The sequence below is a fragment of the Patella vulgata genome, chromosome 4, assembly GCF_932274485.2.
Source record: "Patella vulgata chromosome 4, xgPatVulg1.2, whole genome shotgun sequence".
In the NCBI taxonomy this organism is placed as follows: Eukaryota; Metazoa; Mollusca; class Gastropoda; family Patellidae; genus Patella; species Patella vulgata.
This window is the reverse complement of record NC_065882.2, coordinates 49,820,024-49,838,334: the sequence shown is the minus strand read 5'-3', so window position 1 is coordinate 49,838,334 and position 18,311 is coordinate 49,820,024. Positions and strand designations below refer to the sequence as shown.

At 33.1% G+C, this 18,311-nt stretch overlaps 1 protein-coding gene across 1 annotated transcript in view; it reads right to left on the bottom strand.

The window, feature by feature from the left end:
* LOC126819195 (uncharacterized) overlaps window positions 1–18,311 on the bottom strand; it is a 48,355-nt gene that overhangs the window by 5,068 nt on the left and 24,976 nt on the right. The window contains exons 6-24 of the mRNA XM_050547096.2: window positions 13,415–13,589; window positions 11,637–11,685; window positions 10,920–11,034; window positions 10,419–10,573; window positions 9,698–9,896; window positions 9,185–9,293; window positions 8,704–8,865; window positions 8,251–8,461; window positions 7,953–7,995; window positions 7,545–7,642; window positions 6,211–6,398; window positions 5,413–5,602; window positions 4,985–5,073; window positions 3,388–3,474; window positions 2,865–3,097; window positions 2,367–2,451; window positions 1,797–1,978; window positions 1,159–1,231; window positions 779–928 (exon numbers count right to left, since the gene is read on the bottom strand). Coding sequence (XP_050403053.1) covers window positions 779–928; window positions 1,159–1,231; window positions 1,797–1,978; window positions 2,367–2,451; window positions 2,865–3,097; window positions 3,388–3,474; window positions 4,985–5,073; window positions 5,413–5,602; window positions 6,211–6,398; window positions 7,545–7,642; window positions 7,953–7,995; window positions 8,251–8,461; window positions 8,704–8,865; window positions 9,185–9,293; window positions 9,698–9,896; window positions 10,419–10,573; window positions 10,920–11,034; window positions 11,637–11,685; window positions 13,415–13,589 — 2,593 coding nt within the window. The remainder of the gene's footprint in view (window positions 1–778; window positions 929–1,158; window positions 1,232–1,796; window positions 1,979–2,366; window positions 2,452–2,864; window positions 3,098–3,387; window positions 3,475–4,984; window positions 5,074–5,412; window positions 5,603–6,210; window positions 6,399–7,544; window positions 7,643–7,952; window positions 7,996–8,250; window positions 8,462–8,703; window positions 8,866–9,184; window positions 9,294–9,697; window positions 9,897–10,418; window positions 10,574–10,919; window positions 11,035–11,636; window positions 11,686–13,414; window positions 13,590–18,311) is intronic.

Here is an 18,311-nt window from a genome sequence, read left to right as displayed (position 1 = left end):
AAGTAGAATTCTCGCAAGAAATTACAACATATGAAACGTGTAGTAGAATATCATAACGAATCTACTATAATGTCATTTTCAAGCCTCTATGATTATATTTTGAATGGTGGTTACGTTTTTAAATAAATATTAAACAAGATAGAACATAGTTAGAAATATTTGAATTGGATTAACAACAGCAAAAGTCAGAACAAGGTCCGTTGACTTTGCCGTAAGACCACGACGTGTGCTATTAATTGTATTATTTTTTAGCAGTCGACATCGTAGGACAAAAGTTACATTCTACGATTTTTAAATATAAAAGGACAATGGACAACTTTTGTTATAAAGAGGAATATAATGGGACACAACTCTATGTAATGGGGGACATCTCTGAATAACCGTAGCGTTCAATTAGAACCGTTTAACCGTCCAATTCTAACTGTTTATGGCTATTCAACTAGCCGTAGGAGCACTAGTAGAGGGTCTACAAACAAATATGAACAGATTCATGGATGGATGGGTGAAGGCATAATACATCCACATAAAAAAAAGTCAGGTAAAGAAAACATAATAAAAGGTTTTGATTCTAATTAATGGTTACTTTTGGTCATGTACAACAGAGAAGGAAGAACACAAACTGGGGGTTTCTGTTTGTAAAACCAAACAAAATTTAGGGTAGGTAGTCTTTTTGTTATTTTTACTTAAACATGTGTTAAGAAATCATAATACATTCACTTGATATGCAAATCTTGCAAAAGAAATAAAGGCTGACCTGATAAGGGGTATTATAACTTACTGATATTGTTTTGGTTTTTGAAGTGGAAGATTTTGTATATTCAGAGTCTGATTTCTTTTTGTCATCTTTCTTGTTTGAGTTGTCATTTTTAGAGGTAGTAACGTTCTGTTTATCAGTACGACGCAGATATTCTTCAGGTACCTGATGAGGCTAAAAAATATAAATTAACAATCTATTTTGCAGTTTTAAATTAGACAAAACTACTCATATCTTTTTGAGGGTTTATGCTATTTTATGAACACAACTGTGATGTATTTTTCAGGTCAAATACAAGGGATGCTCTCATTAGCGTGGCTGTCAAAATATGAAGCACAGGTGTTCAAACAAATCAACCATTACAATATATTAAACGATTATTAATACAAATATATTATACTTACAGAATAAGTTCTTTTAGCATTGAGCTTTTCTTTAAAGGTGTTAAAACAGTAAGATTTTGTATTAATTGGATACCTGTAAATAGAATGGTGGAATATTTTACACAAATCTGTTGATTGTTGCCTTATTAGTATTACAAAAGCTATATAGTCTTAATAACATTTATCCATAGCAAAGTTTGTTAACCGCCCAAGGACTCTATATGCTTTACTTTCGACAACCGTTTAAGTTCTACTATAATATGCAGCTCACAAAATTATACAGTTTAGTAAATTAAAGATGGTATGATACATAATTAAACTGCCCTTTCTATAATAATGTAATCAATAAACCATGCATGGTCCAATTATTATTCTAATATCTACGTGAAATTTGTATGGAGTGTCAAAGACGGCGCGATTCCCAATCCATCCTGAGGTCACCTTCATTTGCCATGTGGCTTATTTTCACAAATGCAACTTACTGGACCTGTTGTGAATAAACAATTAAGATCCCTGCATACAATTTACAACAGTACTACAAAATGTTTTTTATGTGAACTTTTCAAATGAAAAGGGGTATCAGGTGTTCTAGATTCCGATTCTCCACATTACGGTAATTTTGTATATTTACAAATATCTATAAATGACATTACACTTACCAATTTTTGACTATTTTATAGAAGAGATGAGCCGTTTTATCTACTCTATATTCACAGATATAGATATCTTTCTCTTTAACACCTTTAGGACGGCCTTTACAATATGTATAGAGATCCATAACACAACAAGTTCCTATCATAGTTTCTATAGGTACTATCTCTAATGTTGGTAAACGGAATACCTGTTTCACAAACACATAATACAATCAAATATATATACTTGGTGAATATAATTTATATTTAACAGCAGGGCGTAAACAAGTTCATTCCTTCAGGAAAATAAATAACAAATTAAAGCCATATCTTAAAAAACGTCCGATTCACTGATACCGCCATGTGAATTAAAAATGGCCATATGGCCTGTTTTTATATAAAAGAAGCCCAAAAAAACTCATGGATTACAATGTGTTCATATTTCTTGTGATAAAATGAGTTAACTATATTCAATTTTTCCAGTTGAATTTAGAAGTGTCTATAGGCTTAACAATAATCAACAGACTCACTATTAGTATGAAAATATATCAGCCCCCTCAAAAAAATACCGAAAGTGATATGTAAAACAAGATTTACCTCATTAGGGAAGAATTTTCGGGTTGGTTCATGAAATGTTTCATGTGGTCTAACAAATGGATGACCATCAGCAAACTTCTCACCTCTATAATCAAAATAAAAGTAAATACAGTAAATACTAATTCCACTACCATTATATTTGACCAATATTCACAGCTAGTTATACCAATTGAAACATTTAAAACAAAAGAAGCAAATTAGTTGAGACATACTCCGGCTGTCCTGTTCAAAGTATCAATTGCTTTTATGTGATTGACTGAAACAGATGAAATGGGGTTTAACATCCTACTTTTCAGCACCGACTGGGCTAATGAAAGCAGGTTGAATGAAAAAACCCAAAGGAAAAGTCTGTAAGGTTGTGCAAGTTGGACATAAATCAAAAGTTTGGCTAAAAATTAAACCTAAGAGAACTATTAAAACTCCATTATCTATCATTTATCAAGTAATAGTTATATCATTACTACAAACATCATGCTTCAATACAAATAGGCTACTTACGCTTTATTTTTCCATAATCTTTCAACACGAAATATATCTAATTGATCGGGACTAACATCAGCATAATGGTGGTGAGATCGTTTATCTAATGTGCCATCACTATTACGTTTATAATCACGTAAAATATAAACACATTCTCCTATAGCTATCTGTAAATCTTCATCACGTAATAATGTCATATAATAATCATTCTCTGGTTCACCATCTGTAGGTTGAGGTATCAGTTTTATTTCCTGCAATATAATTATATACATACATCAAACATTTTAAGTCATCTGGAGAAAGGAGCTTTATAGGGGTTGAAAAAAATTATTTGATTTCAAAATAGTAATTCCTCGCTTGTATTTCAATGCTTTGTTCGCTAACAAAGCTCATTATCATGGCAGGTTACAAAGAGTACCTGGAAAGCCCCCTTCGAATGTCTGTATGCACAACCAAACTCATGATAAATTAATAATCACAGGGGTGACTGCAAAGTTACCTATGTGAGCTTTAAAAAAAAAAAAAAAAAAATTCCATTTACCCTGTCGTATGTTCTACCATCACACTGTTCACATAAATAATGTTCTTCATCACCTGATGCTCCTACACAATCACAATGTTGCCATATCTATAATAATAATAATTCAAATACAGATGTGACGTCATCCTTGGATTTTGGCATTACCACTTTTTCAAATATTAGAAATGTGTGGTATAGTATCTGTATTTTAATTTGGTCAATGGTTTCAAGCAAGATATGTGTAATATATTGATACAACACTTCAGACTAATGTTCTAGTGCAGTATCATTCAATCAATATGTTATTTAATGTCTTGCTCTCGACCATTAAACCACACCTATATGTTGTCATATCTATAATAATAATTAAAATATTAATACAATTCTCCTAATATACGAGGGCTGAAAAGTTCTAAGCCTATCTGTGAAAGACCTGTACAAAGTCGATGGTTTCCATTTATTTTTCTACACAGTCCCCTTCGAGGCGTATACACTGTTGCCAATGATATTGCCAGGTCTGGGTGCCCGTCAGGAAGAAATTTTCTTCAGCCACCCTAAAAAAGGTCGTTCGCAGCTGAGATGACATCATCATTACTAGGAAAATGAAAAACGGCTAGTTCCTTTTCCATTTTTAGAAACAGTGAGGTGGATGGTCAATGAGTTTGAAGCCACAATCATGGATGTCTAGGTGGAACAGGACGTCTTTAGTGAGTATTTCCTGTACCTTTGCTTTGATAGCGTCATGCAGCTGTCTTAGTAGGTCAGCATATGTTCCATTGATAGTCAATCAGCAGAATACCCTTATAATTCCAAAAGATTGAAGCCATCACCTTTCCAGCCGAAGAAACCGACTTGGCTTTTTTGGGGGCTGGCAACTCTGGATGCTGAATTATGGATTCTGGTTGAAAAGTGATGAATCAACTATCAAGGTCTCCATGGTTACAAATCTGGCCAAAAAATTATCAGGATCTGCTTTCAAACGGCCCATGGTTGTCACAGGATGCCAGGAAATTGACGTGTTTCTGATCCACAATCAAGAGCTTTAGCACCCATCTTGCAGAGACTTTTGTCATTCCTAACTCATTGGCGATAATGTGCTCAATCCTCTCATGAGATATGCCCACAACACTGGCAATATCGTCAAACACCATCACCATGCACACGGGTAATGTTTTCTTGAATGTTTGCTGTTGATGGCACGCTTAAATTCCGCAGCCCACTTCTTTATTGCAGAAAAGGAAGGGGCATCATCCCTTAAAGTGGAGAGCATGTAGGCATGTATCTGTGGTGGGGTTAGTCCTTTCACTTGTAGGTACTTGATAACTGGGTAGGTTCACAAGATGGTCTGGTTTGAAACAATAATAACACTACGGTTGTAGTTCTTTAAGTCTATGATTCATTCAATGGTGGAAAAAGTTTGTTTCAACCCAATTGATCTATCCTTTTCAGGCTTAGAACTTATTATTTTGGAAACCTGTATATAAAATTTGACAATAAAAATTATCCCTAAAATGCTGCTGTGTTTGTTCCACATTCTAAATTGTGCACACAATAATTTATTTCCCAGTACCGTATATAATATACTATATTACGAAAGTATGACTGTATTAATACTTACATAACACTTCTCACACATGATCATTAAACCTTCATCTCTAAATACATTACATACGCATCTTATTATCTCTTCTTCTTCATCTGGTGGATCTATAATATCATATGTACAAACAAATAATTATCATTGTATCATTTTAAACCACACTAGTTAATCACTGCTGCCAACTATTCTACATGACCAAGCTAATATATGGTCAGCAAAACCCCACCATATCATTGATTATCCAATGTGTCTATCTGGGATTATTTAATCATCAGATTCCTTTATAAAGACAAACCTAAAACTGCTTTGCAACTGTTGACCAATTAAAATGTTTGTGTATCTGAGAGAACATATTGTAAGGAGAAGCTGATGATGGACAGAAGCCAGATGTTTCAATTCAAATATGTGGTCTTATAAGTTATAATATATAAAATGTTTGTATTTACCTCTAACAGCTCTATTTTGTATACTTTCTGTATCAATTTCTGGTGGTGCTATAGGTGGTGTATTAGATATACAACGACCATCCACCATAATATCATCTATTTGAGGTATTACTTCATTTTTAGCTGCACAATAAACTTTTCTCAACTTCAATACTAATCTACCCATATCAGACTTTCTACCACAATATCGCTGTTAAAAAAATAAATATACAATTTGTAATTCAACAAGGAGAATATGGCAGTTATACCTAGGGCAGACGAGTGTATTTATTCGTCCAATTGCGCCGATTTTTAAATTCGCCTGTGTGTCCGTTTATGGCGAATAGGCTTCTGCTTGACCAATAAATAGCAGCTACTTCAGCAATCTTACGTTTACAGCGATTAGCATTTTTGTACAAGTCACGTGATAGACCTAATTTACTCGCCGAGTGTTGTACATTTTCGAGACGATCACCAAGTGTGCCCGTTTGTGATTGGCTGTAAAAAATCGTCACAGTCAGACGAAAAAATATGCTTGTCTGCCCATAGCTTTAGAAGAGAATTATAAAAAAAATATTACCAAAGAAAATTCAGATACATGTTTAATTTTACTGAGGGTTGGTCCACAGAAACTTGATATAGCTATTCATGGTTTCTTTCTTTCGGAAACTTCTATTCAAATCGAACACAATTATTAAGATTTTAAAATAATTATTCGTCTTTTTATGTTATAAAATATTTATGTTATGTCAGCATGAATTTTGTAATGACAAATTTTAATTCTATCTTAAACTTAAAGATGAATTAAGTTATATTTACCTCAACATTACGGAAGAGTTGAAGAATATCTTTATCTAAGGCATCTAAAGAATCATAATCTCCTTTCTGTATCCTCTGTTTAATCATTGTAAGATCTATAGGTTCTTCTATCATCTTATAATAATCAGCATATTTCTTCTTAGATGGTAAACTCATCAATGGTGTAGCTAAGATATTGTCATCTTCATCTAAAATAGTAACATAGTTACAATAAATTGGTTAATGAATCACATCATAAAAGCCCACAGCAATTGCCTAATGCCCAATATCATTTAAACTTGAAAATAGAAACAGAAGATAGTATTTGGAGAATAATCTAATTCAATATACAAAATAAGATGAAGTTATAACGAGTCTGTAATTGCTAATGCCTCATATCAACTAAATTGATGTGTAGCTGTGGCAAACAAACTGAACTCACAATAGGAAAGTCAGGCGTTTAGACCAGAGGCCAGAGGGTCGAATCTAGATGGACGAGGTACCAATATCTGACCATATACATATATATATACTAACCTAGGATTCACAGACGTTGGCATCTACCGGGGTCCAGTCCCTGGGTGTGACCCCTAGAATGATCCTCAAAATGGTCTTGTGAGGCCAGATTGAAACAAACTTTTGCCACCAACAAGCATAATAAGTTGAATGTATCATAGAAATAAGAACTGCACCTGTAGTTTTATTATTGTCTTCGTACAAGACCATCTCGTGAACCTACCCAGTGAAATAACAAGAAATGGACAAAACTGGCTATAGGCCAGTCAAGTACCTGCAACTGAAAGGACTAACCCCAACACAGATACGTGCCAACACAGGACCTTGGTTTTTCGTCCCATCCAAACGACTAGATAGCTGTCCTTGTCAGGCACTACGTCCTGCATCAGTGCCAAGGGGGAACTATGCCGGAAAATCGGGATGCACTTTCTCGGCCAATGCAGGGATCGAACACCCAACCTCCAGGCTAGTGAGCCAACGTCTTACCCTCTTAGCCACCTCAAATGTATGAGTATAACCCATATTGGGGGTCATTCTGGGGTTCACCAGGGCTACACCCAGGGACTGGACTCTGGCAGATGCCCATTTCTGTACATTCCAGGTTAGTATGTAGATATTGGTACCTCGTTCGTCTAGGTTCGACCCTCTGGGCTCCGGTCTAGTTTGAGTCCTGGTGTGGAAGGTGAACAAAGTTCAAGAAATTTAAATTCTGGTTCTCAAATGTATGCAATTGGGTAGTATTACGAAAATGGTAAAGCATGTAAAATATCCAATGGCACTTAGAATTCAAAGATATGTAGGCATAAAAAGTGTTTGGATTGCATGGTGTGTGAGCTTACCTTTATACGTAGCTATAGTAGTGTAAACTTTATTAAATAACTGTATCAGGCGACATCGTTTCTGTAATTCAGGATTTTCAGCAGCTCGTGCAACAAGTCTATAAAGAACAAATGGTGACATCAAGTTAAAATTTCACAAGCCAATGATACTTCAATCTCAAATCGAAATTCAAAACAACAGTCTTCTATTTTGGTATTTCACAAACTGTACATCTGTGGTGGGCACTCTATGATACACACCACATGTTTAAAACCCTAACCCCATACTTGTAAAAAGGTAAAAAAAAAATCTGTGTTCTGACTACTGTTGACTTATTACAGTTAGATGTACAATGACGTTTATCATTGAGTGGTGACCTACATCTGACTGCTATCCACAATATTACTGTCTAGTTATTTAACACTTACCTGGTTTTAACAGATCTGTCGTCTAGCTGGGTTCTGATTAATTCTGTAATTAAATCAGCAAACAATTATGTTTGGAAATCTTATAAAAAAAATAATAATCAATTTAATTTCCAATACGTTGTGTGAAAATAATAAAAAAGTCTGAATGCTTCCATTCTTTAACTTTTGTCAACAGATTTAGCTTGCTGTCAAGTCAGTAGGATGTTAAACTCCATTTTATTTGGAGTCAAAGCAAAACAAAAGAATTATTTTGTCTCAAATGATGAATATTAGTAGAAAAGAAGGAAGTATAAAGTACCTGGTTGTATCACAGTATTTTCAGTTGGTTGGACGTTTGATGATTCGGGTGTTACTGATTTACGTTTTGATTTCCTTTGTTTATTTTTATCTATATTCCTCACAAGAAATACACCATGTTTAATAGCATATGTCCGCTCTCTGTTAGACATAGGTTTTATCACAGTTTGAGTACACAGTTTACTAGCACTATTATTCTCTTGTGACTTGATCTACAAACAAACAAATGTTATCAGTAAATAAACAAACTGAAACATAAAAGTATGAATATCACAAAACAAAACATCTATTGACTATTGTTGATAGAAATACAATCTACAAAACTGACTATCAACTAATACCGAATTGATCATTAAGAGACTAACATTTGTTGACTCTGAGACTCAAAACGAAAAAATATATACGTGCAGCTCAGATTTTTTTTGATAAGGAAAAGTATCTTAAAAGTATTTACCTTTTCTTTGAACTTTTTTAACTTTAACTTTGATTTGCGTTTATCTTTAGGTGGTCTACCAACTGGTCTAGAGGGTGTTGTTTTATCACGGACCTGGTTATTTCTCTGTGTTTTACCACCAATAACACCACGACATATATCACTACCACATTTACATACTTGCTGTAAATAAAATACATATAACTGGCTTATCTCCCTTGTGTTAGCTGGCAACAACCCATCACCTGAATCTGACACTCCACAGAATATTTGGACTAAAAATTCATTAGTACACTTTATATGCATACATAAACACATGTTATTTAGTGACTTGCCTGAGAGTAGACCCCATCAATAAAGGATTATCCAGTCCTAAATCTCAATTTGAAATAACTCTACTTTCTGGGTTAGCCCTATCTTCCCCTTACAAGGACTTTCTAATGACACAGCTAAAGCTAAATCCATCCACTTTCATTTCTAAAATATCTAAATAAAGCCATACCTGTGTCTCCATATTGAAAGAATCAAAGTTATAATCATATGTTAATTCTTCCATTGGCTGGATATCTCTTAATGCAAATAACACCATTCTGTTCAGTCCATTTACAGTCCTGAAAATAAAAAAGATTATTAGAATTAGGAATTAAAATTGGTATATTGAATTCTTCATAATAATTGTAAGCTCGAATTCCCAAGGATTGGTATAGTAAATACTGTTTTAATGAATGTAAAATGAAGAGGAGGGGGATGATTCCAGTAACAGTTTAAAAACTCAAAATCATGATCAGTCCTTATCTAGTTAATAAGTAGTGGTCAATTTGCACTGGGCAACTAACATAAAAGATAACCTCAGAGGACAGAACAATTTGGCTTTGATTTTAGTTGGTGAATCTTGACTGGAGGAGAAACTGAACTGCCAGATCAACTAAAAATGAAAATCTGCTGTTGAGGATACAACAAATGCTACCAAGAACATATAACAGGAAATATTAAGCCCTTCAAGAAAGAGATTTACCATTTTTGCATCTCACAGTTAGGTTGACAAGAATGATTAACAAAGCGTCCTACATTAGCCATTCTATAACCATCTATAACCATACCACTATCTAAACTAAGACAATAATGGTGACAGTCTAATGAATAATCTTCAGTCATACGTCGTCTGAACTCCTGTTCACTAACAACTTCTCCTAAATATTCCAAGATAAAATCACCTAAAAAATAAGAAAAAATTACATTAAATCACACTATAATAAAAGAAATAGAAATGGCTAATGTCCATGCTTAGGCTAAATATAGAGTGTTAGACCAGTATTTTTTTTTTTTTTTTTTTTTTTTCAATTATCATGGTTCATCTTTTCATCTTATGAATATCAAGTTCTACGATTTATAATTTACTTCGATCATTTTTATTGTAAAACTAGACGTCTTGTACAAGAATATCAAAAGAAAAAATGTTGATACAGCAAAAAGCGAGGTCAAGAATTTTACCCCCCTTGATTTTATACAGATACAAAGGGGAACCAAACTAAATTTCTATCGTTAAATCAAGATAACAATAATGGCCAAGACAACTTGTAACAAGATGAAGAATATATACATCTGAAATATCACTTGTCACAGGACAATATTATGGAATTCATTTACTGTTTATTACTTAGTGATGTTTAAACAAGGATTCTAGTAAAGACACAGTAACCACATATCATAGAATTCACCCGTTCATAAATGTTTACCATTTTTGATAGGTTTTGTTGTAAGAACACCATAGCCTCGTTCTTCTGTAAGAAATTCTTCTAAACCTTTAGACCATTCATGTTTACTGATTCTCTGATTAGAACACTTATCTTCACATGGACAGTTGTTGGGACTACATTCAGTATATATCATCCTGTAAAAATACATATTTTTAAAATATATAATCAACTATCTTCTATTACTTTGATTGCTAGAAGACAAATCCATGTATCTTCCATTGTGCAAAAATCTATTCTGTTCTAATTAACTTTCAAACAGGTACATATCATACATTCTATATGATTGCTGACTGTGCCTCAACAAGGTATCAAAACTCTTAAGGATAGGTTGTCAGGCAATGACACTAGAGAACATAAGTCCACAACAAGTCATTCACATAATTCAATGTTGCATTGTGAATGTTCAGGTAAAAAAAAAAAAGTGCAACATTCTGGATAACCATCCCTGCAGTATCAACACTGACAGATTTTTTGCCTTACCTATTCAGACAGTCTTCTAAACAGCCAATTTCATTGTCGCGTGGTCTTCTACAGTTACAAGGATTAGGTTCATGTTTTTTCCCTGATACTGTAGGCTTTATATCTACATAAACATCTACAAACATTAACAAATTATTATAACATATTACATCAAATTATATAATTATTTTAATGTATGTATCATGGTTCATCCAGACTTAGGTTAACTAGAAAAGAAAAGGTTTCTTAAATGCAAAGTTGAATCTTATCATTTTAGTATAAATATTATGTCATGACGGTATTTATGAGATAATTCATAATCACAATTTATTGAAATAAATCTGGGGGGTTGGATGGCTGATTGGTTAGCGTGCGCGCGCTGTATCATAAAGTCTGTCATTGAGTCAACTGGCGTGGTTTCGAATCCCCGGTTGTACGTGGCAAGGAGTAGGGTCGCCTGTCCAACCTCATGGGTTTTCTCCGGGTCCTCCGGGTCCTCCGGTTTTCTCCCACTGCTAAAGACCCCTACGCGCAAGCGAATTATTGAAATAAAATTAAACCATATGTTAGTCCCGAAATGACCTAGTTTGTGTCGAGTGGATGTTAAACCCCTTCTCTCTCTCTCTCTCTGAAATAAATCTCATAGTTTTTCTAATTAACTGAAGTTTAAGGTTCCTTCAAATTATGTTACAATTTTTATGACTAAGATATAAATTTTTATACAATAATCTTTCTTACTATTCCTAATCTTTTTATATTTGGGTCTTGTATCTTCCTTTTTCGGTAACTGAAAAAAATTATATACAAATGTTTTATTATGTTTTATCATACTTCGGTATGTGGATTCTCAGGCCCATCAATTTGCCCACCAGCATCAAGATCATCTGCGCTAGCTTTAAAATTCAATGTCAACAAATCAAGCTGATAAAGTTTTAAGAAACCCAACTGTTAACTCCACAAAACATATTTGATGAACATTTGCGGCCAACACTAGGAGTCAACCAGCAACCTCCAAACTAGCGAGCCAGCGTCTCACCCACTTAGTCACTGTTGCTTCCCAGACAAAATAAATGTCATGAATTAACAAAAGTAGAGGCCAATCTTTGCACATTTTTAAACTATCTGTCAGTGAGTATGCAGTAAGTTCTTTGGTAAATTTACACATGATGTCAAATGTCTTGTACTTTCAAAAAATCTACCAAAACAATACGACACCATTTTCTTTGCAACTACAGACCAGATTTGATAATTCACTTACATTCCAAAATTCATTAGAAATTGCATTTAACCCCATTTTAACTAAAAGTAATATGTTCCCTTTAACTTATGATAAACATGTATAATGATTTAATATAAGAGTCTGACAAAAGTGATTTGTTACTAAAGTAGAAAACAGTATGGACAGAATAATAGACTCTAGTAATTTCTAGTCTGTAGGGACATGAATTATTTATAATAACAAGTAGTAATAAAAACACTAGCTTATATACAGTAGAAGTAATCACCACTGTCTTCTACTTGTATTGATTAGAAATAGCTGAAGACTTGTAATATGTCATTATTCTTCTTAACTTATTGTCTGATGGGCGTCGTGTAGGCTTATATTAAATCAAAGATAACTAAATCGATAAGAAATCATGTACAAAACCTCACTGACATTTAACATCTGGCTACAGACAAATCTTTGTTATGCTTATTTTTTTTTCAAATGAAATAATATGTGGTAATAATATTTTGTATACATGTACATACAAGTTCTCTATTATTATTAAACATTTATAAATACTTGTTGATCATATAAAATCATCAATGTTCAATAACAAGGCTTACAAATATAGTAACAAACTATTTAAATAGGCTAAATTTCCAGGATTTAGGTCAAAATAGAACATTTAATTTGTGGGATAAGCTCTTTCCAATTAATTTTGGTTCTGATCTAATTAATTTCGGTTATGAACTTAGATTAAACCAGAGTTGGATTGTTTATTAATCTTTCATATATACTAATGTCCAAAAGAAAGTATACACACTAAAAATATGACTAAGTTTTATTTAGATTAAAAACATTTGATAAAAATTTGTTGAGTTTGTCTCTTGCGTCAAAACTCAACATTTCTAAGCAAAATAAAAAAGCGAAACAAATTGACATTGTACCCAAATGCTGCATACAATGGAAAACGACTTTGATTGATGCAGCACGAAATGCACAGTGTATACTTTATTTTGGACATTAGTATAGCTTACCGTGACGACAGATGAAGACAAGATCAGTAATATCTTAACATTGGCTTCTTCTATGAACAAAGGCATATTGTCATCCCACAAAATAAATCCAATAGAACTGACTACATTTTATTTTTGACCCAGTCCCACTAGGGAGTGCCATAAACATTAACAACAAAAAAGAAAATAAACAAAAATAATCGAGGGACATTTTTTCAAATCTATTTTAATAATCCCATCTGTGATTCCACTAATTCCAGTCAGTGAAGTAGTTGAGACAATTATGAACTTACCATATCATTATGATACAACCACCAGATATCATAGGGTAGTTGAAAGTCAAAGATTTTATCTTGAAATAACTCCCTAATATGGACGGGTTCTGGTAAAAGATCATGATCATAGTCATGTCTATTATACACTGTTTTCTCTCGACATCGACTCACTGCTTCTAGTCGTTTTCTTGGTCTGAAAAATAAAAGTATATTGTTAATACAAAAGTACACTTAGCCTATACTGTCAATACAAAAGTACATTTAGCCTATTATACTGTCAATAGACACCCCTGAACAGAAGCACAGACTTACATGTAAACAAACAGTAGTAATTTAATCATAATGTTTCAGTTTTATTAACGCTTTTTCTATAATTCAGAGAAAATGATATTTCGACGTTTAAGAATTTAAATCTAACAGACATATAAATATTTATTTAAGGAAATTATCCCATACATCAGCGTCTCTTGTGGCAAACCGCCCACTATCATTGGCAGAGTTGTCACAAAAACAGTTAGCAATGAAATTCTTAAACTCAATTGAAAATGATTCAACTCAATGATAAAATGAGTAGGATTATGGTAATGTACAGTATCTCTACTTTAGCTGATTGATACCCTTTTTTTTTGAAAAAAATTATTTGTAGGAAATAAATGACTGACAAGTCTCAACTTTTCAAAGATTCCAATGAACACCCCCCTCCCCTTAATTAAATTTTGTTTCGTCATATATGGCCAAGTTACGTAAATTTGTGCATTACCCTATATTCAGATTTCAATGGCTTCTGCCAAGCCGTTTAGCAGAATCGGTTTTTCGTCCTACTCCGACTGGGTTAATGAAGACAGGCATATGCCATACAGTGCGCTATGTGTATAAGGGAAATTTTGCTAGATGGCTGTCCTAGTCAAGCCCTCCGTCCTGCACCACTGACAAGGGGAAATCATGTCGGAAAATCCTGATGAACTTTCTCCGCCAACACCGGGAGCGAACCCGCGACCTCCAAGATAGCGAGCCAGCGTCTTATCCATTTAGCCACCTTGTTTCCATATCTGCATGAAGCCCAGATCAATATGCGCTTATGGAAAATCGACACAAATCTGACTGAATTTATCTGAGATAGCAGCTTAATTATTAGGTATGATATGTCCAAAAACAGTAATTAGCAGCTTCTTTGATGATCTACTGAACTTGATTACCCAATAAAACAATTACCCAACAATGATCTAAATTCTATGACCATTCAGGTGCTAATTAATTTATTATCAATTGTTCAAATTTACAGAAAAGAAATTATTCTCACAGTTAGACTAAACATATGGAATATGTATGTGTAAAATTGTAAACAGAAAAATAGCAGGTTACTGATGCGTGTGTACACATAGCTGACAAATTATAACCCTGTGATTAGAAATTTTAAAATGTCCTATGTACACATCTAGAATAAACATCCAGTGACCAGTGCATGTAATTTCATATATTTCTGAAAGATTCAATAGATGAATTGGGTTTGTAAATACATGTTATTTAAATCGTGAATGCCAATCTACATATACAATTCCAACAGTGATGTACACTGAACATTTTGCAATGTTTAAAGTGTTTTCATGTCTACCACATAATTCTATTGAAATTTCTGACTACCAGTATATGTACATGTATTTAAACAGATCATATTCATATCAATATGAACTTTATTAGCAGCTCCCCAATTTCTAGTCATTACATGTACATGTGTACATGAATGGATTGTTCAAAATACTGCATGAATTACTAATACTAAATACTACTTGTACCCTCCAAAACCCCCCAAATAATACCATAGTCTGCTTAAATGTTAGTACATATATGGATTGATAACCAGTCAGCTCTCAACATGTTATAACCTGCTAGTTTGTATAATACTAATAGAATGCATCTCATTAAGAATGGATTTTAAATGAAATTTCTTTTGGTGTATAAAATTATGTGCTTACTTTTTACGCTATTTGATCTGTTTATTTCTAGATTTAAAAAAAATGCTAATTCTATACACTGGCCTAATAATTGTTCGAAAAGTACAATGCTATAAAGATCTAAGGTCAGACTGTGTGAGGCTGAAACTTGGCTGGATATTGATTTAAATTATGTCAATAAGTCAGATGTTTTACGTAGAGAATATGTGTACATATAAATTTTACAACCAGCCTTGATTAATAAATCAATAAAATAACAGCTCTGAAAACTGGGACAATTGATCGTAAATCACATTAAACAAAAATTTCATTTAATTTCTTTACATCCAGATTCTGATATTGTTTTTCCTTTCTTTAAATGGGCCATTAGCTGTCAGAATCTGATTAAATATCTTAAATAGTACAAATACATGAAGTAATAATTTTAGTTTGATTTTATAGACACAAACTGGGTCATTTTGAGACTAACACATGGTTCAGTTTTTTTCAATAATTCACTAGTGGGTATGGGTCTTTAGCAGTGGGATGAAAACAGAGGACACGGAGAAAACCCAAGAGGTTGGACAGGAGACCCTACTCCTTGTCACGTACAACCGGGGAATCAAAACCCCGCAAGTTGACTGAATGAGCGTATGATAAAGGGCGCACGTGCTAACCATTCGGCCATCAGGTAATTAATTTCAGAATATTGAGTTGTTAACAAAAATAAATTACTGAAAATCGTATTACCATACAACCAAGTTTATTATGATAGTACAGCAATATATTTCAAAATCTAATTTAAAAGAAAACTAGTGATTTTAATAAACCAGTATGGATAATGGATATACATGTACATGTATTCATGTGGGGTTTTTTTATTCTCAAAGAATAAACAGATGAAGGGTTTCAGGGGTATTTGAAGATCCTGATCACTAACTGATGGAAATGCTATTTTTATTTAAAGTAAAAACAATTTCAAATTGCATTAAACTAAAACTAAAAGTATACAACTACAACATATGTTCCATGCTACATGTACAGTTAATAGAGCCTGATTTTCAGAAAAGATAATCAATTATTTATATAAATGTTCTCTATTTAGTTGGTAAGATATCCTTGTTGTCATATTATAATATTGTATTGTATACACTATAATAGTCTGCTAAGCTTCAAACCTACATCGACTCGTATTGATCAATATCTCATGGATGCTGATGCTAATTTCTTTCAATTAACTCACTTCCTATCGCAATCAAATTATTTTTTTGCTCCATTAAGTCTGTCAACCTCTCTCTATTTTCTGACAATCATTTCGGTATAAGCATCAATCATTGAGCACGGCATACAACTGTGATTAAACAACGTGTGTACACCGATATGTCTCACTTTAAATCAATCTTAGTAGAGCGTTTGTCATATGTTGCACACAAAACTTCTTCAATAAGTACAACAATGGTTTATCGACTGGTGTTGGTTGACACAGCTTTGTCGAGTGGAATTCATTACCCAACACAATAACTAACATTGCCTATTGTGTAGCTGTTAATTCAAAAATACTGTGAACATGTTTGTCAATCAATGCATTTATCGCTTCATTGTACTTCTACCATTATTGCTGAGACAGCTAGGTCCCGAGGGAGATATCAATCTAAAACTTTAAATGAGTGTGACTGAAAACATGATCTCCCACTAATGGCTTTAATGTGATGGTATGCCGAAATCTGAATAAATTATATTACATTATAATCATATGACATGATCTTATCTTTCACAGCAAATATCATATTCATCGGTTCATACAATATCCTAATTGCTAATGTCACAGTGTCATCAATTTCACTGGATTCAATCTTTATAATTCATAGTTACATGTATATAGTTATACATGTATACATATACATGTATCTATCCGTTTCGAACGGTAAGTGAATTTAAATTTCCAAAAAGTTACTTGACTTTTCTCTCTCTCGATTTTGTGCACTGCTGAATATCCATAAAACGATGAATACATGTTTCAATTTTCAATCTTAAAACAAAGATATATTGTTTAGTTTTAGTTAAATTATTTCTCTTTATTATGTAATCAAAGTTTACATGTAAATAGTTTTATTTTCTAGTTGAGTAAAACGTTTCCTGTTTCTGTATATCGTACCTATTGTGATTTAGGCATATTACACAGTTTTAAAATAGACATCAACATAAGTCTGTTCAAGAAAGTACATGCAAAAGGGTGTCTCAATCTCTGTCATTTTGCTACTGGTTAGTGTTCAACTTCTGTCTTCTCAATGTTTTAATTGTCTGATGTTAATTAGAACAAGAAATGATTAATGTCTGATCACCCTCAATTAGTGTTCAGTTAACATATTTAATTCATGTTACCCAGACAGATCTCTCATAAAATAACTAACATCATACTGTTAAAAGTTTTAAAAAGGTATTGTTGCTTCAGCCATGTTTAATTACTTCACAGCACTTGAAGTCACACATGGCTGCAAATGAATACATGTGAAATCGATCTACTGGTCAACAAAGAATTCATATCTCAACAAGCTCCTACAGACCAGAAAAAAACCTCAACTACTTTTTGAAGCGTCAGTGAACATGTCTGCTCATTTGGCATCTATTGGTTACCTTTTAGTGCCTTTAAATAATGTGAAGCATCTGCATTGATAAAGAATACAAAAATTTAATGGACTTTTTCATAAAGAACTCCTACATAAACACCGTCATGCTAGGTTAAACAGGGTAACAGAGAAAGGAGATCCTGGTTTTTTTTTACCCCTAGTACTACATTATATAGTATAGGAAGACTATCAAAGGTTCATTATTTGTCCTTTATCAAATTAAGCATGAACATAACACATTGGTTAATTTTATACATTGTTGAGATCTTACTATGTATTTACCTTTCTACCAAGATCCTATTGTTAACCTTGACACCACAGACCTTGTATACCTACTTACTTATCACCTTGGCCTAT